Consider the following 22,005-nt stretch of genomic DNA (forward strand, 5'->3'; position numbering starts at 1 on the left):
TATTCATCTAGCTATACCATTTGTTGATATCGGGTCACTCTTATGAGGAATTGAAAAAGCTACAACAGGTAATTTAGATTTTCTAAACTATTTGGTTGTGTCAATATAATACATGGGAGTGATTTTAAAATCTAGTGTGTAAAGAGCTCTTTCTGCTACGAAGTCAGGTTGTGGAAAGAAGACTGGTAATTCAATAGACTGATTGATATGGAATTGTGAGAAGGAAGGAAGTTAGGGTTTGTTAGAAGAACTACTCAATTCCTGTGTATTTTGAAGAATGGTTCCTCTAAATTTAAAGCCTTGAGCTCACTTACACATCTTATAGAAGTGATACCCAATAGGCAAGCCACTTTCCATGAAAGGAACTATAATTGGCATGAATGCATTGGCTCAAAAGGTGGACCCATGAGCCTTATGAGAACAGCATTAAAATTCTAGAATGGTGCTGGAGGTACCCTGGGAGGAATAACTTTAAGGCCTTCTATGAAAGCCTTAACAACTGGTATTCTAAATAGAGATGTGTATGGTCCGTTTGGGAGATATGCAGCTATAGCTGCTAAACGGAGACAAATCGATTAATATGCTATTTTTGCTTTCTGCAAATGTAGCAAATAAACAATGTTTTGAACTGAAACTTTGAGTGGGTCAATGTGTTTAGGTTGACAATAGTATAAAAACCTTTCCATTTTGCAACATAACACTGCCTGGTTGTAGGTTTACGTACTTCTCTCAAAATGCCCATACATTCTGGCAGTAGTTTTAAGTAACCGAACTCTATGACTTAAGGCGCCATAGCACAACATTGAGAGATTAGGGGTATGGATGCCTTATCTGTCCTTGATTCTGAGTGAGGTCTGGCCTGTTTGGGAGCTTCTCGTGTGGAACTAGTGAAAGATTCAGAAGTGTCATTAACCACGTATGATGTGCATATCTGGGAGCTAGAGGGAACAGAGTGAGAGAGGTTTGCCTCAATTTGAGAACTACAGATGGGATGACTGGGAGAGGCGGAAAGGCATAAGCAAATATCCCTGACCAGTTCATCCCTAGAGCATTGCGTTGGACTGAGGGTGTGGGTATCTGGATGCAAAGTTTTAGCATTTTGTGTTTTCTGCAGTGGCGAAGAGGTCTATTTGGGGTTCCCCTCTTCAGGAAGTAATTCTGAAGGGCTTATGGGTGGAGTTCCCATTTGTGGACTTGTTGCTGCATTCTGCTGAGCAGGTCTGCAAACTGGTTGTCCGTGCCCTGGGAGATACTCTGTTACTAAGTGAAAGTGGTGTGAATTTCCTATGTCCATATTGTTTGAGCAAGAAGTGACAGCTGAGATTAACGTGTCCCCGCCCGTGTTTTGGCAGATAATACTTGGCTGTCATGTTGTCTATACAGACTAGAACCACTTTGTGCAGGAGTTGTGGATGAAAAGCCTCCAGTGCTAGGAAGACTACTTGAAGCTCCAGGTAACTGATATGTAAGGACTGATTACTGGGATCCCATAGACCTTGTATCGTAAGGTTGTGGAGGTGAGCTCCCCTGTCTGCCTATGATACATCTGTAATCAGAATGATCTGAGGCACAGGGTCTAAAAAGGGTCACCCATTGAACAGGTTGGTGGAATTCCACCATTGCAGAGAGCAGCAAGTCTGGTGGTCCAACAACACTAGATATTCAAGATGACCCTGTGACAGAGACCACTGATAAGAGGCACTGCTGTAGGGGTCTCATGTGCAGTCTGGCATGAGGTACGGTGACAATGCAAGACGCCATCATTCCTAATAATTGCATCACAGATTTCACTGTGTAAGTGTGGTCTTGCTGGGGCTGGGATATTAAAGTTTGAAAAGTTTGAATCTGAACTGGACTTGGACACGCTAAGCCTAGCTGTGCATTGACCACTGCTTCTAGATAAGGCTGTATCTGCAAAGGTTGGAAATGGGATTCTAGAAAGTTGATGGTTAATCCCAGAGTGTGAAGGAGATCAACTGTTAGCACAGTGTGATGCTGACAGAGCTGTAACATACTGGCTTTGATCAGCCAATCGTTCAATTAAGGGAAGATATGAATGTGTTAATGTCTGTGATATGCAGCAACTACTGCAAGACACTTTGTGAAGACGTTGGGAGCGGTTGTGACCCCAGAAGTTAAAACCTAGAACTGGCAATGCTGTCCCTCAAATACAAATCAGAGAGATTTGCTGTGTGAATGGAAATATGAAAGTAGGAGTCTTTTAGATCTAACACTGTCATAAAGTCACCTTGCTGTAACAGTGGAATGACATCTCGGAAATTGACCATATGGAAAGGCTCTAAAAGAATGTAGAGATTTAAAGGTCTAAGATCTAGGATTGGCCTGAGTGATCCGTCCTTTGTTATAAAGAAGTATAGGGAATATTCTCCTGATCCTTGAGGTGACAAGGGGACTGGTTCTACAGCCCCTTTGAGAAGGGGGAATTGAACCTTTTCACTGAGAAGAGTAAGGTGTTCTTGTGAGAATTTGTGAGTGCAAGGGAGAATGTTTGGTGGATTGGAAGTGAGCTCCAGACAATAACCATGTTGGATAATTGAGAGGACTCACTGGTCTGTGGTGATATCAGATCATTGTTGATAAAAGTCTTTCAGTCTGCGCCCTACCCGAGAGGTGTGAGGTTGTGGAAGCTGCAGGTACCCATTGACTGGCAGAGGAAGCAGATCCTCAGCAGGTGGATATATTAACTCTTAAAAGTGGGAGGCTCGTCTGGTATGAGAGGTGGAAGGCTCTGTAGACAATGATTTTAAGCCTCCCCTGAACAGTGGCCGATGAATGTAGCGTTTAGTAGTGCTCCCATTGCTTTAGCTGTTTCAGTGTCTTTTTTAGGTTTTCAAATGTGGTATTCACTTGTTGTCTAAATAGGTGTTCTCTAGCAAATGGCATGTTGAGTACTGTCTGCTGTACTTCCGGCTTGAAGCCTGAAGACCTAAGCCAAGCACGCCCGAGTAGGATGATGCTTATGTTGATACTATGAGCTGCTGTATCTGCAGCATCTATCGTGCAATAAATTGAATTATTGGCGATAGCTTGCGCCTCTGACAATATTTCTTGTGCCCTCTTGCGATGTTCCTCTAGGAGGTACTGAAGGAGAGTCTCGATTTCGTCCCAGTGGGCCCTAACATAATGTGCTTGCAGTGCTCGTGAACTGGTGATACACCAATGTTTGGCTGTTTGTGCTGCTACTCTCTTTCCTACTGCATCTATTTCCTTGCTTTCTTTGTCAGAGGCGTGAATCTCCTGTAGACTGACTATTAGCACGTTTTCGTGCAGTACTGACCACACCTGAATCAGGGGGGATTTGAGACCCTATAAACAGAGGGATTGTAGGTGCTGGTTTGTATTTATTATAAACCTTAGGGGTGATAACTATGGATTTGACAGGTTCTCTAAAAATGTAAACAGCATGATGAAGCATGCCGGGTAGCATGGGGAGGAACTAACTTGTGTGTGGCTGTAAGCGTATCCAAGAGCAAACCCAGTTCAATAGTGTCAGTGTGTAATTAAACATTTTGAAATGCTGCTGCCCTTGCTATCACCTGCTGATACAATGCAAAATCTTCAGGTGGTGATGGTCGTGCAGGATATAGATCTGGATCATTTGGTAATATGGGATAGGGATCATATAAATCCCAGGGATCTAGATCATGAGGTGCATCACCTAAGTCTTCCTCCTGAGGTAAGTTTGAACGAACCTTGTGGTGAAATATCTGGTATACGAAGTGTTGTAGGAGAATGAGGAGGTGGAGGGGCGGAAGGAAGAATTAAAGAATGTAGAAGAGAATGCTGAGGACGAATTTGAGCCTTTTCCTTGGAGGCCTTTTTTTGGGGGTGGAGAAATGTTCAAGGCCTTGCAATAGGTCAACCTACTTTTAAATGGAACAGGGCAGGGAGCAATAATTCTCCCTGTTCCTTTTTTAATGTTAAGCTGGCGCTGAGAAGCGTCCCTGGCCTCTAAAATTGGCTGCACTGGTGAAGGAGTGTCAGAAGAGTGACTGGAGTCCTTATGAGGCACAGCCTTGTGTTCTGAAATTTTCAGCACCGAAGTCTTTGGTCAATGCAAAGGGGTTGGGTCCGAAGCAGATGTGGAGGTTTCTTGGACAGTGCCGAAGCCACCAAAAGCTATATGTGAACAGCTCAAGCTGGAGGTCGATGCTGAAGAGGCCTTGGTCTTGGCTATCTTCGGTGCTGAGCCGGGAGGCGGGACATCTGAAGGAGATTTTCAGATCTGACCATCACAGGCATCACAATTCTGTTACTTGCGGTCAGAAGACAGACACGGATTACACACTATATGTTAGTCGGTGTCCGAAAATGTAGAGTGGCATCTAGGGCAAAACCGAAATGGAGTGCATTCCATTAGCCCTGCATAGTCCAATGCCATGTGGAGGAGTAGGCCAAAGACTACACCCCCAAAGTTCCCTGAGCTGGAATTCAGACCGATCACATAATAGAGTGAAAATGTGATCAAAATACAATACCGTCGCTAATAGAAAGTCAGAAGAGAACGGTTCGGAGTGGACCAAGTCAAGAAAAATTGGAGCAAGAGGAACACACATAGAAACCCGACAGGGGAGAGAATACACTCTAAGAAAGGACTCGATGACCATGCGCAATACAACCGAGAGGAGGAGTGACTATCCTGTGACTCGAAAAGCTTCTTTGAAGAAAAACGACTTGTAACACTCCAAACACGTGCATCTACAGCCACACATGCCATTAAACAAAGCAAACAGAACAGGGTGCCATAACTTTAATAAGGCATGGACATTTTGTCCCCTCGACTACTCACTTTCTTAAATAAAACAGGGCATACACCCTACAAAATGAGAGGCTGAGTTGGCTTTATCTATTCAGATCACATAAATAAACAAAAACTGATGTATCTGGATTCTAGAGGATGGCAATCAAACAGGGCAATACAGTCCCCTCTCCCCTTGCATATAACATGTAAATTGTCTCTTCTCCGTGGTCAGGAATTCCTCATAGAACCCAGTCGATCATTTTGACTTCTTTTGCTGACACCTAGCTTATGTCTAAATGGAGCACAGCAGGCAAGCAGCCTAAAACTATCTAACTTGAAAGACAAAAAGGGTGTGAGAAAACCAAAAAGGTACCTGAACGTACTGTTGCAGTGCAAGGCAAAGAAAATCTTCACAAACCCCTCTGCCTAGTCAGAACCCTTTTCAGTTCCAGACTTTTTATTCAGTTAGTAATTTCTTGAGGTGCCTGCCTTATAAGATAAAACAAGTTAACTAAAAGACAAACAAGTGTAAAAACGTACTCTACTGCAAACTGAAAATTACCAGGTCAGAACCTGGAAAAGTTTTTGCCACTACTCAAATTTTGAGAAAGAAGCTCACTATAAAGTTCATACAAAAACTTAAGTGCATCAAGCAAAGGACGCGGAGGGTGTTCTACTTAATCAATAATGTTACTAACCAGTCAAAGGGAATCAATCACTGCTTTCAACAAACAAAGAAATGCAGATGTGCTAATGAAGCGATGCATTACCAATTGGACAGTTAGCAATAAAAATAAAAAAAAGAATAGGAGTCCACATCAAACCCCCAACAGGTAGATAACTTACACCCTAATTCTACATACATCAACAAACCACTAGTCACAAGCTCCTTCTTTCAAATGAAAAATCTACGTCTACGGATGACGTGGTGTAAGTAACATCCAACCCCAAAGTCTGCATCCGCCAGATTAAGCATTACCAGTATCATGTTTCAAGAAATAATTTCCCACGAATTATGACCTTGCAAACACATGACTCCTAATGAGAGTGATCACGAGTGCCTGGAGTATACGAAGAATATCTTTGTTATGAAGAAAGTCAATGTCCAACACTATGTTGTTAGATACCTCCAAAGCTCCTGTAAGAAGAGTTAGGCAACGTCCAGAGTATGTTGTACACCACAACCTACTCACCTACCTCAGACGTCTAAGAGGGGAAAAAATATGCATATTTGTAAACAGAAAGGATCACCTCATCATGGGAATAAAAAAACAACATTGCATTAAAAGGATATTGCAAGTGAGGGAGGAGTTATATTCTAAGGCCATGAAACTTTGAGGGGGCCTCAAATATATTTTTTAACATTTGACAAAGGATAATGTGTTCTTTATAAAACCACTACCCTTCCCTCAAACAGGTAAATTCTTGTTATCTTTCTCTTTCATATTAAATAAATAGATCTGTAGAAGTTAAACAAAATTATTGGGGAATCAGTAGTTCAAAATTAAACAAATTAATGTACAGATAGTAACTCATTACATTATCTATAATCCGTTTATAAGTCACTCTCAAAAGAGGCTTTATGTTAGAATGAGTGGTAACATGCAGACATTCCTGCTTTCATCTAATAACGACTGGCTGCTAAAAAACATTGCCATCAAAGTCTCCTTTCTGACACTAACTGTTCAATTGAGCAAAACATAGGTGTAAAGAGATGACCATTTAGAAATCCCTTAATTGTTTAAACACCACCTTAATTGTGCTCCATGGTCTGCCTTTCACGCCGTCCGCTGGCTCTAGCAGAGGCATTGTAATGTCAAAAATCAATTGTGATAAGTTATTAGAGTAGCTATGTCATTTTCATATTACTGATGAATACTAAGTTCATAACTAGTCTGTAATAAAAAAAACATTTTAATCATGTATTACAGACTTCCATGTTTTCGAATACTACAGTAATTCTAATGCTGATGGGGAACACATCATAATACGGACTGCCTACAGATATTAGAGCATTGAGCAACTTTATGGCCCTGCTCATTGATACACAGTTCATCATCCTTGTAAGATGACCTAGGATCCACATTTGTCCACTAGGCCTCTGGACAAGCACTTAACCCAGTCAATTGAGCAGTCTTAAGTCACTGCAGATTAAGCAAAACAAACCACTGTGTTTAAATAAAAAGGTCAAGAAAGGTGTTGGAAATTTAAAGAACTATCATAGGTAGGTGAAGCCTTATACAGCGACCACCTAAAGAATTTAATAATTTAAATCATCCATATTGATGGTTTCATGCAGCTTAGAGGGTACTCCTCTTTCACCACTGCTCACCCAGTGGCCTGTCCTTAAACAGTACTAGCTGAAATTGCAAGGCAGACATTGCGAACTTCCAGATCCAAGCTGAAAATGAAACTGAGTGGTCAGGTCAACTCTACAAAGTTCATAGATTGTGTCTTCTACATGACTTAATGGTTCCCAAAAGGAGACTGCAGTCAGTAAAGAGACAACCCAATTCTGTAATCCCAAAGCCTGGTCTGAATAAACCCCAAGACAATCAGAAAAAGTGGGGCGTCTAGGCATCAACTTCTAAACAGACCCAAACACCTCCCAATCCCCAAGTATACTGTGAAGAATGGCACAAACCGCCAATCTGTTATAATTCAAAAAATCATTCTGCTCATACAAATCAAAAATCAAGTAAGATTGATTTGGCCCTGGGCCCTGATCCTACGTGTCTGGGGTGCCACAACACTACCTAAACCTAACGTTTTGAGTGGTAATTGGGTAGAATTAGGCAACCAAATGGAGGTCAAGGTTGAAGACATGCAGCTATCAGATAACCTAACTTTAAATCTCACTCTATGCCCTCAGAGTGAGGGCCAAAAGAAAATTTAAAGCTCCCTGAAACATATGTCACTATAAATCAAACACAAACCTCCCATTAGCCAAAGCACAAACAACCAAACTACTGAGTTAAAAACAGCATCAGGGGGGTGGACAAATCAAAGGATTTCCTCAGAACCATTCTTAATATCAACAAACCTTTGGGCAGAACCAGAACACTTACTCGTCAGGTGACTGTGAGAATCAAACTGTTCAGGTAAGTCCTCAATCAGGGTTCAGTACACAGACACAAACACCAGATAAAGAAGCCATCTAATGTTCTGGCCAGACTCTCTAAATTTATCTCGAGCTACTGCATATAGGCTAGATTTCCTACCTGCACCCAGATCACAAGTTCAGTCCTGAGCAACACTCCTATTCCCTCTCGACCAGTCCAACTACCTCCACACTAGTAGTTATCACTTATGCAGACAGAGGTTTTTGCAATGCTAAGCAGTACTGTGTTTATCTCTAGCCTATGGGCACGCACATTCAATATGCATATGTGAAAGCAGCAAAGTAACCATAAGAGACAGCAAAGCAACTCAATAATAACCAGTCAAATTAATAAAACAAAAAGGAACACAGTTTTACCGTCAGGTCTATAACGTCCAAGGAGGCACTTCAAACAAGTATTCTAAAAGCAAATTGTGCATCTTGTCAAAAAAACTTTGGTTAAAAAAATAAATAAAGAATAGCAGGATTTTTCCTGCCATGCTTTCCTTTCAGACAGGGAAGATTAAAGCAGTTGACACATCAGAGCTGCAGGTGTCTGAAAACTGAAGAAAATTAGTTGACACATTTATTTTCAGCCTACTGAGCAATCAATGTCCAATACATACAACGATTCACTCTTCCAATCACCAAATCTCTGGCTGAGAATTTCATTTGCCCAACTTACCAGCCACCTCAATGCGGATCTTCATATTTTTCTGAAGCACAGCCAGAGGGTCAATGTACTCTGCAGCCTTTCCAGCTGTTACTTCTTCAAGTTTAGCTTTCACCTGCTGTAATCTTTCCTTAAACAGCCTGAAAATAGGAGAACATTTTTGGTGATTGACTTTATGTGTGCTCTCCAAAAGCTATTAAACCCTTTAAGGCTTTGCTGTCATTCCCACCCTTTGTGCACGATGCCTCCATTTCTTGCTGTGTCCCTAATTTTGTGATAGACTGCATTTATCACACTTCCAAATTTGCTGTGCAGCAGTACCCCCTCCACTTGCTATCCCCTAAGAAATGGCACCCTCTCTCCGTAAACCTCAAATAAAAGCATGCTTCAATATGAACTTTGCAATGCTTTCACCACCCCCTTGCACACCCTATTTTCCCTCCCAACAGCACACAGCTTTGGTTTAAGCATCCAAACTAAACTTCTCTCCCTAGTCCCCTACAGGGTATTTTTTTGCTAGTTGTAACTTCTTTTCTCATGTGCCCAATAAGACCCCTTATTAATCATCAGGTAAATACCCCCTTACAACCTAGAAGTATTCTCTTTCTTTTGTTTGCTTCCTCACCCTCATAGCAGGTATATTCTACTTTTTCTCCACCACCCCAGATTCCTTCCCTTCTCAACCTCTTTAATGAGTCATTTTCCTTTTCTACTCATAGGTACCTTGCCCTCGTTCCCTTTTACATGTGTTCCCTCATCAGCTCATTCACTCATTCCATACTTTCTCATCAGCCTTTAATGTGACCACCTCTTCCGAGACCCTCCCTTTTAATGACCTTCCCTAAAGCTTGGTAATGCCCTCTAATATTCTCCAGTGAGGACTTCCTCCTACTCTCTATGATGACAAAGACTCCCCTCACTACTCATCGGAGATGGTCTTTATCCACCAACATGCCACACTTTCCCAGGACGCTCTTATCTCTATAAAAAAAATCACCCATCACATTTTACCAGCCCTTCCCCTTTTCTTCCATGATATGGCACTACACTTCTGTCTACCGACCCTGCAATCCATTCTGATATGTAAAGCGTTTTCATTCTCCTTCACTCCTAATATTTCGCCCTCACTCCTTTTTAATCTCAAAACTCTAGACACTGGAAAAGTTCTGAAGGGGCAGAGAAAGAATTAGGGATTCACATTTTGCAACCATAGGAACAGAGAGGAATGTGGCAATTATAGAAATGCCAGCAGGTCCTTAGTCGCGAGGCAATGTATGGAACCACCTATGAAAGAAAAGAAATGCAGAATACCATTAAACCAGTGGCTTACATAATTTGTAGCACACTGTATTCTCCAGCTTAGCACACTATTCTCCAGTGCAATAGCAATGAAAGACATCCCTCAGTTTTCAAAGGGACAAATACAGGGTTTTGAGGAGGGAGAGTGATGCCTGGGAAGCATCTGCATTTCTGAATGGATTTTAATACTGTACCTCACAATCAGCTAAGGTGGTAGACTTGTACAGGTTATTGTTGGTTAAATGAATTATGAAGTGGCACAGGGACAGGAGGCAAAACTAGAGGAAGACATGGTTTATAACATTATACAGCAAATGCAGGTTGCATTGGTGGCTGCAGGCTCTAGCAATCTTGCTGCTTGTTCAGGTGCAGGTGTAGTGCTGTAACACCTTAGACATTGGAGCACTGCCACTTAACAGCAAAGTTTCATTAGTGGACTTGAGGGGTCTAACTTCTCTCTGGCCAGCAAGCAAGGGGAAAAAAATCTCGATTATCCAACATTTTTATGGAGTGGTCTTTTAATTCAGTATTTCTCAACAAGTTAATCATGAAAGAAGTCCTCGTGCAACTGCAAAGGTTATTCAATGACAGCTTGCCCCTTCACAACTCTCAGTCAGCCTTCGCCCCATGCTGGAGAACAATCGAAAAAAATATCTATGCTGTCAACAATGCCCTTCTCATCACAAACAGCCACAGTCTTTTGGACCTGCTTGACCTACTAGTAGCACTTGATATTATAAGCCATCAGCCCTTACTAAACATCCTGATATGTGTGGGATTCACTGGCTCTGCATGTATTATAGTGGTTCTCCTCCATGCTACTCAGTTTGCAATAATTACTTCAAATGCAACCCACCAGACATGCTATCATGTGGCCAATGCAGTACATTAAGGATCAATTCTCTCTCAATTTTAGTCTTATATAGCAAGCCCCTCAAAGCACTCTTAGCCACCCACTAAATCAAAATCTGCAAGTACACATGTGCTGCCAAACCAAAAATGATCAAAAGCCATCCTAAAATCTCATTGGGTACAAGCATTTAACAGACTGAAGCCATCCTCTGTCAAGCACCTACCTGAGAGTGAATCTTTATGATATAACTGTTCCCTGTCACAAACCGCACAGAAAATGTCTACAACTGGGTGTTCTTTAAGCTTCATAATGGAAAATCACCTCTCCCATAAAACTCACTTCGCAAACAAGATATCAGCTGCATAGCATGAAATCTCACACCAGCCTAAATCAAACTACAACTCCCTACACCATACAACAAACCCACAATCCAAGACCTGGTACTCTCCCTCTGAACAATAACAACTCTCTTCTTGCAAAAGTCCAGTACAACCACTTGACTTCAGTGGTGAGCTGCCTCCATTTTACACCTACTCAAAAGTATAAACAATTTAAGCTACATTGCCACAATTGGTAAGGAAATGTGCATGGCTACCCCACAGCTAGTATGATCTCAAAACCAGCTCCCATCCTTCTCCTGTCATGTGCTCATTTTATGAATGTGTTTTATTAGAGGAACTAGGGAGAGGGTGCTGCCTTCGCAACCAATGGAGTGGCACCTTGGGACCATGGGCAAACACCTACTTTTCCGCCTAGGTCAGCACAGCTAAAGGCTGTAATAAATATAATGAATCCTTTAGAACATCCCAGTGTCAAGTTGTTTGGAACATAAGATAAATAAGTGGGTGCTGGGCAGGAAATTTGTACCCTGACAGTCACAGAAAGGACCGCAGGAAAGGAGAGAAAATGAATGTATTACAAAAAAAGATAAACACAATTATAGGGCTAGCGGAAGGATGCCTATAGAACTGAAGGTTATGTTTAAGGGAGAAGGAAGGTCAAGATTAACAAAAATTAAGTATGTTTTGACAGAGGTAATGTATTGAACAATCTCTCAGGAGAAGAAAAGGACACAATACAGAACACAAAGGAGCAACAGAATTGTTAAAGCAACAAAGCAGGAGGCCATCCAATACTTGCATATTAATACGGGATGGAATAGGCTTTTGCAGTCCTGATTCACTGTCAAATTCTAAACTTCCCCATTTCCTAAACCCTTACATTCATACTAGGCCCCCTGACGCAGAGGACTTTCCCCAAAGACCCCCCTATGCAGTGTACTATCCCAAAGACTTATTTTAATGTACTTTTAAGTACTGTCATTCACCTGCCAATTTCCTAGGTCAACTTATACGGGAGGCCTCTTTCTCTCTTGCCAAACAGCCCCTTACTTAGGTCTTTAATAGCACTCTTACCCCCTCCTCCTCCCTTGCTGCCATTCCAATGACCCCTTCAGTCAGAAACAGTCCATTTCCTTACCCACTTACACGGAGATGCCACGTCCTGTCCCTCGACGTGGAGGCACCTCGGGCGAGCCGAGGGAGGCGTCTACAAGGTCTGTGGGGAGAACCAGAGGTAGTCTGGACCCTTGGGGGAGGTCATGCACAGCATGGTAGGTTTTCATACAGATTCCCAATACTTCCCCAATGACTAACTTGCACCAAAACGTTTGGGTAGCTATCCAAATTCCATCACTCATCACTCTAGAGGGTGGAACAACTAGGGGTTTACTGAGCTGCATAAACACCCATGCAAATAAGTGGATAGATCCCACCCGCCAGAGGCTTATGAACGCCGACACATAGCAACACGGGTCTGGTAATGACAAACACAGATGCCTGTAGAAGTTGCTGTATTATCGAGGAGTCTATGTGGTACAAGTGAGGTCGAACTGCCTCCACACTCCACCCTCTCATACACCCCCTTTCAGCAATTGCCTCTCCTAGAGGTCCCAGCTGACAGGAGTCTCAATCATCTGAAGAGCACTGTCACAGAGCCACAGCTCTGGCGTCAACGTCAGTAAGTAAATCAGCACCCTTAGGACAAGGAGATACAGTGACATGTCGGAGATTAAACCATGCAAATGCCAAAGAACATGTAACAAAGGTAAAGTCGCTAATGTAAAGGTTAGCGAAGGGCAGAGGAAGTCAATGGACTTGGTCACTGGTGAAGAAGCACAGTCTGTAACCTTGAAGCATGCATTCAATTAAAGGATTCAGAGTGCTTTTTTCCCCATATGGAGGTGGCATCCTATTCTGTCATCATAGTCACAGTGTCCTCTCCACTTCTAGGCAACTGCAGTTTGATACAGCAACACACAACTCGCTCACCCGAACTCTTGAGATTGCACTACTTACTTGTCCTTCAGCTCTGCAAACTGCTTCTCCAGATCAGACATCTCATCTAGGCACTCGGTCCGCCTCCGTTCACAATCCTCATCATCCATCTCTGTAGAAAGGAAAATGGTGGTTACTCCAAGCATTTGAATCTATAATACTAAACATTAAAAAATTATTTTCCTGACATGTCAAGCCCACCTGAAACCAGACCGTCCGACTCACTAAATAAAAAAAGAAGAAATTAAACCTTTACACCTAATCTTTATTATAAATATACAACTCAAAGAAAACAACCATAAATTTGTTGTTTGTTTCTCTTTCCTGCCATGAACAATTAAAATGTGCCGTCCTGTGTCCCGGCATCACTCCTCTCACCTCCATTCCTCAGCAGGCAGCCATGTTTTGTCTTGATAATGACAACTGGACTGAACCCCCTATTCCCACACAATACAACCTAATACAAATTGTAACAGCTGTGAATGAAGTAAAAGTGCAATCCCCTCTAGTTAAGATCCTCTTCTGTCTCACTCAGAGCAAGCTGCAAGTAATTTTAGCTGTTTCCAGATTCTGCAGGTCAAACAATATGACACCATACCCATCTGCTATCTTTGAACCATTAATTATGAACCTTTCACTTTGACAATATAATATAAAAGCAACAAACAAATATCAGTATCTATACATCACAAATAGCTTGAAATTTGAGAGCTATTGGAAGCAGCTCTGCTGGACTACACCCTGGATCGCCTTGCTCATGCAAGTTGGGACTCAGATGGCAGTGGATTTATTTAAAAAATATATATATATATATATATATATATAGCAGCAGCTTCATTGAGAAGGCCTTTTCTACCTAGAGAATGGGAAGACTAGGCCTGAACTTTCCCACCATATAGTTTTTGATGTAGGTTTCATCTACATAAACTATCTCAAAGAGTATTTGCAACTTCTAATTTATCCTCAACAAAATGTAATGTAATGAAACCAAAGTCCAAACTTATTTGTAATTATCCTTACGTAAGATGCTCCGACACCCATCAGCTTTCGCTAATGCTTAGGGAAAAAAACACCTGCAAAACTAGTAGCGTCCCCACTCTGTCCACCCACGGTTCAACAACCATTCCGAAAAACTATAGGGGTTGGCAGGCAAAGGAGAGAGCCAAATGTCCCTAAGAAGAGCTACAGGGCAGCATATTTATACCAGTGGCAGATGGAAGGTTGGATGTGTTGTGAGTAACACCACAGGCAATGCTCTAGTTGGGTCAACACCTTTGGTGTCTCTGGTGGTCCTCTCCCCGACAACTTCTCGGCTTTCTTTGAGGAGTTTAAAAATATGTTTTATTGCAAAGATCAGATTAGCTAGTGTAGGTCCAAAAGAGTGTGCAACATCCAGAAATATGAAATTATGAGGATTCGATACTCAAATGTACACAAATCTACAATATCAGCTGTCACATTAAGATTCTTCAGCACATTTGTATAGAATGCTTCACAGCAACTTGGTTCATCTTATATTTAAATTGTATATAGTCAAGTCATGCTTTTGGAGTGATTGTGTCTGTCTCCATACATTTGTTTGTATATTCTGTGTTTAGCCCACTCCAAACTGTTCTTTGTAGGAGTCAGGGGTATATAAAATGTACATTACAAGATAACGAGTGAAACTTTATAGTGCAGTAGCCAGTGTTCAAACACTTTATCTTTGTTCTAGAATGGTCATGGTGGAGGACCTTTATAGGTGAAACTGTTACAGTGATGGTAACAAGACTTACTGCTTACTGTCAGCAGATCCTGCAGCTTTCTAGACTGCATCGTATCCCTCTGGGTGGGCACAGAGGCAGTTCCATGGTGGTCCCTGGTAACCTTTGTAGCTCCTCTCTGGCTCAACCACAACCTGCTGTGCTTGGGGCGAGCCTGAATTCCCACTGTATGCAACATCTATGTAGCATTGCATGCAGGGGAAGATCTGCCATTTCAGTAACTCGATGTCTCTGATACATCACTGGTATTTCAAATAGTATTTAACATTTTGAATGTAATTGTTTTTTTGCAAACATGTGTGTCCTTGAACATTCCATTTTGCACTTTGAGATATTAAAAATGTTTTCCGTTGTCCCACATTATTATGATAAACAGGGTTCACGCTGAGTTGCAACTACGCTTAATGCTTATTGCTTACTGCTCATTGCTGAACTAATTTGGTTTTCCTATTCGTGTTCCAGTTTCCATTTTGCTCATCTTGTTGATTGGCCTAAAGTGGATGGAAGGCTTTTAACAAGCTCCAGTTTTTACTCTTCTTTTCACACTTTATTTCCTGAGCAACCTTCAGGTTTTCTGTTACAACCTGGAGCCTAAGCTTGCTTTGAACCAAGAACGTTTTGATGTAGTCATCTAGAAGACCAGCCCTTAATAGTTTTCAATTCCACAGAATTCAAAAAATGGATCAAGTCCAGCATGTACTTACGGCTGGTAATCCAGACTTTGAACAATAAAAATGCTGACTTCCTGAAATCCCTGGCTGCCTTCCAACAAGTGGCCTTAGATCCACGTTTAGCTGTGCTGGCCAAAAAAGAAATTTGATGGCAATTCATGCAAGGGGAAGGTTTTCCTAGACACCTGTAAAATCCATTTCACGTTCAAGCAGCATATTTACAGCAGTGGCAGATCGAAGGTTGGATGTATTCAGGCAACACTCTAGCTGGATCAACACTTTTGGTGTCTCAGCTGTCCGCTCCCTGACAACTTCTCAGCTTTCTTTCAGGATCTTAAAAATATGTTTGATTGCAAAGATTAGAAATATTCAGCTCAAGAAGAAATTTCTGAAAATTTCCAAAGCACCCTTGAACTTCATACTTTTATAATTAAATTTAAAGCTGTTGACTGTGAGATTGACTGGCCCAATCCTGCCTTGCTTATCCTTTATCGAAAAGGGTTGAAGGAAGCGCTGAAAGATGAATTGGTCAGAGTTGCTAGACTTGCAAACCTGCAGGATTTCATCCAATTCACTATCTACACTGATAGACAAATTGAGGGGGAAAAGACTTGAATGTTGAAAACAATACATGATTAGTCGACCAATAATCCTTCAACTGAGGTGTTAGAGGTCTGGGGCCTTTAGAATTTACAAGGTGTTCCTTTTCCGAGAAGAAAAAAATGTGGTCTATGTCTCTACTCTGGATAGAAAGGACATCTATTTAATACTTATCCTACTCAATCTTCTCGGTCTTTGGAAAACTAAAAGGTCCCAAGTACAGGAAATAGAGGTGAGTTTAACTGAAGATAACCTGCACTTGCCACTTATCCACCCCTGATTCATTCTTTTGCAATGTGAAATAAACATGCTATCTAATAGTATCAAGTTCTTGTTCTAGTAGATGGTGGAGCCTCCAATATGTACAAGGACATTTTGTGAACCGAAGAACACCAAGTTCCAGTTAAGAACAAAGAGGCTCCAATACCTGAGTCAACGGTGGAAGGAAGTCTAAAAGTTTAAGGTCTGGCTTGAACTCCTGCAGTTCTAATTGCTGCTCGTCAGGACACAATTCGTTTTGATTTGTGTTTTTTCCATACCTCCCTACATCAATATACTGGGTACCAACTGGCTTACAAAGCACAATGCACATATTATTAGGACTGCTAAGACTTTATAACTCAGTCAGGAGTTGTGTCAATAACTGCACATAACATCAACCTAATACTATTAAATATTCAGGAGAAGCTTGATCACTCATGGTAACTCAATTGCTCAAATAACTTAAAATCCAGAAACATATCATGAGTTGCTCAATGTGGTTTTAGAAGCTAAAGAAAATGGGTCAACATCTCGCCAGCCTTTTGAATGTTTCAGTAACCTAGTACCAGATGCCACTGTGCAATTTGGTTGTATTTTTCCTCAACTACTTTTGAGAAAAAAGATTTAAAAGGGAGATCTTAATGCTAATCAAAAGCATTGCTTAAATGTGCCATTCATGTCTCCTGCTGGTGCATCATTATTTCTTGTTCCTTAAAAAAAAAAACACAAACACATATTTGAGCCAACTTGCACAGATTATGGTCGAATAAATTGCAGCCAAGGACCGTTTTCCTCTGCTCTTAACAGCAGACATTTTAAAAGCTGTTCAAGCTGCAAAGATATTTTAAAAACTAGACCTGAGCATTGCCTTTAGAACACCTTTGGGCATTAAGAATACAGAATCATGGCTCTCGCCCTTTGCAATGCCCCAGCAGTTTTCAACATCTTATTAATGCAATATTCTCAGATCTTACACTACAATTAATGTTGCTTTATGATATCCTCATATTTTCTAGGGATCCTGTGGAAAATGCATGTTTAGTATCGGAGTTCCTTTTGCACCTAAGACAATGTAAGTCAATGGCAAAACCAGAGATGTATATTTTGGAAAAGACCTCTTTCGAACACCTGGGCTATGTTCTCTCTGCTGAAGGGCTCATACTGGTTCCCAAAATGTAAAGCTATACTGGATTAGCTTATTCAGACTTCTCTCAAGGAAACTCAGTCTTCTAATATCCTGACAAACTATCATCACAAACGTATTTGAAACTTTACTGAGTTCATTACAAAAAGAAAAAAAAGGAGGAATTTGTCCAGGCCCCCATCCTTCATCCTTGAAACTGATACCTCGGATCTGACTATTAGGGTGATCCTAATGCAAGGAGGACAAGGTGGAATGGAATATCTCATCGCCTGTTTTCTCAAAAAATTCACTTTGACAGAATTTAATTACTCTATGTTAAAAAAATGACTATTACCCATTATAAGGTGTTTCTAGAAGGTGGATAACTGTGTACTCACCAGTGAAACGTACAGGTTCTACAGCAACCTTAGTACACAAAAAAAACAGACAAGTTGACGGCCCTTTTTTTAATCACGATTTTTCAAACATGTATATTCCTGGAACTTTTAACATCATGACTGAACCTACCTAGACAATCTCTAGAATGAAAGTTTTTGAGTCACAAGAAAAGCTCCCTTCCCTTCTGCCAAGCCTTTTTTGCTGTACTGACATCTTTCCTGGATCAAGTCTGTTTAAAGATTTACGGACTTCACCATTATTGCTTTATTAGTAACTTCCATCCTTCATTATTAAATACTTAAATAAATTACATTTTCAAACCATATTATTTATTAACTGCAGGGATTTTCAAATGATAATTTTGCAGTTACACCATGTGTCATTATGTAATGTTGCTGGTTAAAGAGGGAGATGAGTTACAAAAGAAATTCTAAGAAACGTGATGTTTCCAAATACGTATCTTGTGTGAGGTCTGTGCTCAGGATAAGAGTGAAACCCAGAAGAAAGTTGGTTATTTATTAAGCCCTGAGTTATTAACAAAACCTGGGAGATTATTTCCACAGATTTTACTGTGTATTTCACTTTCATCTGAAGAATGTACCAACATAATGGTCTCAGTGAAATATTTTACAAAGATAGTTTACTAACCTCTGGCTTCCATCCTTAGATTAATGGGCAAACAGGGTGGTTGAATTGCACTCTGCAAGCATTTCTACAATGTTACAAGATAACTGCCACCTATATGCTTCCGGTGACTGAATTTTCCTATGATAACAGTTCACACCTCCACAGGATTTTCACCATTCTGCTATTGCTTTGAATAGCTTTCATCTACAGCTTAATCCAGAAATCACAGAAATAAAACACTGTACTAGCTGTACAGACTCTTTAAAAATGATTAATCAAACTAGACAACTTTTTATGTTGAATTTGCAATCCTCCATGTTGGGACAAAGTCAACAAGCCAATCGACATGGACAACCATCTGTCTCAGATAAAGTAAGAGACAAAATATGGCTATCTGCTCTCAATTTAACCTCATCCCAAATATTAGTCTTAATGTAGACCAAGATTTCATGGCCGTCTTTCAATTTTAAAGAATATCAATCCAGTCACTGTCTGGTTGAAGTTTCTTTGACATCTTTCATGAAACGACTAAGTATCTCTCATAGTACAAGATTACCTCCAATTATAACACATGATCAACCTGAATATGAGGTGCATGGAACCTGAGATTCTCCATGTTATAAAGGAAAATTACAATTTCTCATTGTCTGAAAGGGTTACCTTCCTGTGACTATTCCTGGAGCCAGCTAAAGCTGTCCATGCTCCTCTTTTTGTTAAAGGTTTTAGTTTTTTTTGTCCACAAACTACCCCAGTATACCAGGGACAGCTAAGTGTGGGAAGAAAATTACAAAGATGGTAACAAAACTCATTGCGCACTGCTAGCAGTGGCAGCAGCATCAGAGTGTGTACCTAATTTAGCCAGGCTAGCTCAGAGGGAGTTCCTAACTGCTTGCTGGCATCCTGGATATGAGATCACGCGACAGCATTTGTGTTTCTTCTACTTCATCAAGCATGCCCTACAGCGCTAAGCATTACCAAGCAATGCCTGAATTGTCTTAATCTACGGTGTCTCCTTAAAGTCACATGGAGGAGAAGATCTGGTAATTTAGAATTATGAGTGTGCCAGCATGTATCTTTCTTCGAAAGGCATAGTATTTATACTCTTAATTCATTTTTTCTAAAAGAACCCACCTCTAGTTTATACTACTGTGTTAATTATTGTTCTTCTTGTAAATATATTTACCTATAATGCACATTTTCTCAATTTTTTCCACTTTTCTCAGAATAATAAATTCGAAGACGAGGGCTTCTTTAGTCTCTGAATTCTATTAAGTGTTTTCCTCTGCGATTATTACTTTTTCTCCACTATATGGGGAGCACTATAGGTGAGACTTTTTGGGGTTTTCAGCATGTGCCTATACTACTCACGTTTTCTGGTAGCACCGTTGATCACATTCGCTCTACTCAGTGTTTCATTATACTTTTGAATGTATATATTTTTTACAGCCTTGAAAAAGCCCTGGCGTACATGCAACAAAGGGAGAAACACGTGTCGGCTGATACTTCAATGAACTTTGAATCAAAGACTATACTACGATTCGTGTGTTTATCTTACAGCCTTTTATTTCACAAATCAAGGCTGACATTTCAATGAACTTTGCATCCAAGATTATACTACGATTCGTGTGTTTACTCTACAGCCTTCTATTTCACAAATAAATAACTTGATGAACTTGCATTCTGACATTGTTTAAGTGGGATCTCACTAACTTCTAGTACGGTAATTTAGTTTGCATCATCTCTGAAACATGGCCGAGACACATGATTAGCACAGACTGAAAAGAAGTATCTTCCCAGCTGGTGTGGCTAGAGCATGGATAATGTAAGTGTGTTAAATAGTGTTCTGAGCACATCTTTACCAACCAACGCTTTTTGGTGAACTGACCATGTAGCTGCTTTAGAAATGTCAGATATGGGGATTATGCTCAGGGAGGCAACTGTGGCTCCTTTTTTTGTACTACTAGGGTGTGCCATATGAAGAGCAAGGACCACTGACATTTCTTAATAGTAGCAATTTCGGATGCACTTACAATCCATCTGTATGTACTTGCTTTGGATAGGACCTGCATGGTCTGTCCGTTATGAGGTTTAGCAAATGAAAGAAATAAGTGCTCTGATCTGCTGAGTGGTTTGGTTTCGTCTACGTTATACATAAGGGCCCTTACATCCACCCAGAGTGTTTAATGCCCTTTCAGACACCAAGTCAGGCTGTCGGAAGAAAACAAAGTTCAATAGTTTGATTGAGATGGAAAGGCAATACTACCTTTGGAAGGTATTTGGGCGTGGGTCTGAGAGCCCCCTTATCTTTATGTACGCTTACAAAAGGTTCCTGGACATCGTAGGTCACTAATACATTGGAGGGAGGGATCGGTGATTAGGAAGGATACTTCTAAGAAAGAAATAAAGCCAGAACAAGTGCAAGGATTCAAAAGGAGCACCATCACTCTGGTAGAGACCAATTTGAGATTCTATACTGAGACAGGAGAGGCTGAAGGAGGTATTACTCTGTTTAGCCCCTCCCCAAAAGCTTTAATGACTGAAATTATTCAAAGCAATGTATGCTATCTGTTTTGAAGTAGCCGTGTCAGCATTTAGAGGGAGGTGATTAGATATGTAAGATAGCCCTTACTTTTGTAGGTGGAGAAAGAAAGTAATTGTGTACTGTAGAGTTTAAGGGGTTATAGCTGTGCTGATGCAGTAATGGACAAATCATTTCCCTTTTGCTGTTAAAATGCACCAGTCGTAAGCTGCCTAGCCTCTCTAAGGACAGTTGTGCATTCTTGTGAGAGAGGCAAGCACACAGACTCTAGGATAACAAAACTGAGCTTTGCTGGGTCCGGATTTCTGATCTGTCCATGTTTCTGAATAAGATCTGGTTTGAGATAAAGGTTTGCACCTGGACTTATGGAAAATCCTAGTAGAATGGAGAACAAAGGCTGAGTGGTCCAGGTTGAAGTGACTTGGACGAGAATGTGAGATGTCTTCCTGCGCTTCCTGATGACTATCGCAAGCAGTGTGAGAGGAGGAAAAGAATAAGCAGATATTCCTAGCCAGTTGATCCATTGGGTATTCCTTAAGGTGTGTGGGTATCTGGTGACAACGTTTGGGAATTTTGTGTTTTTGGCTGTAACAAACAGGTCTATTTACAGAGTGTCCCACTTCCTGAAGCAAATCTGAAGGACTTGTGGTTGGAGTTACAATTCATGGATTCGCTGGTGTGAGTAGGTTCGCAAAGCAGTTGAACATTCTTTAAGTTGGTGTGCCACTAGATGCACCTTGTGGTGAATTGCCTAGTGACAAATGGTCTGTGACAGCCAAAATGAATGTCTGCCCCCCTACTTCAGCATGTAGTACATGGAAGTCATGTTGTCTGTTCTGACAAGAACCACTTTTGCCCAAATGATTTGAAGAAAAGCTTTGAGTGCAAGTTGCATGGCTGGAGGCTCCATAAAATTGATGTGCTGTTTCTTATATTGTGCAGCCATTGCTCTCGTATTGTGTGATGGTCAAAGTGAGCACCCCATACTAGTAGAGAGGT

At 40.9% G+C, this 22,005-nt stretch overlaps 1 protein-coding gene across 5 annotated transcripts in view; it reads right to left on the reverse strand.

Moving 5' to 3' along the window:
- Positions 1 to 22,005, reverse strand: part of BRMS1 (BRMS1 transcriptional repressor and anoikis regulator) — a 270,509-nt gene that overhangs the window by 197,920 nt on the left and 50,584 nt on the right. For 3 of the 5 annotated variants that reach the window (XM_069207946.1, XM_069207944.1, XM_069207945.1), the window contains exons 4-6: positions 13,045 to 13,135; positions 12,167 to 12,244; positions 8,548 to 8,675 (exon numbers count right to left, since the gene is read on the reverse strand). In XM_069207946.1, coding sequence (XP_069064047.1) covers positions 8,548 to 8,675; positions 12,167 to 12,244; positions 13,045 to 13,135 — 297 coding nt within the window. The remainder of the gene's footprint in view (positions 1 to 8,547; positions 8,676 to 12,166; positions 12,245 to 13,044; positions 13,136 to 22,005) is intronic. The other 2 variants (XM_069207947.1, XM_069207948.1) reach the window with 1 other exon arrangement.

Source organism: Pleurodeles waltl, chromosome 9 (genome assembly GCF_031143425.1).
Source record: "Pleurodeles waltl isolate 20211129_DDA chromosome 9, aPleWal1.hap1.20221129, whole genome shotgun sequence".
NCBI classification, from domain to species: Eukaryota; Metazoa; Chordata; class Amphibia; order Caudata; family Salamandridae; genus Pleurodeles; species Pleurodeles waltl.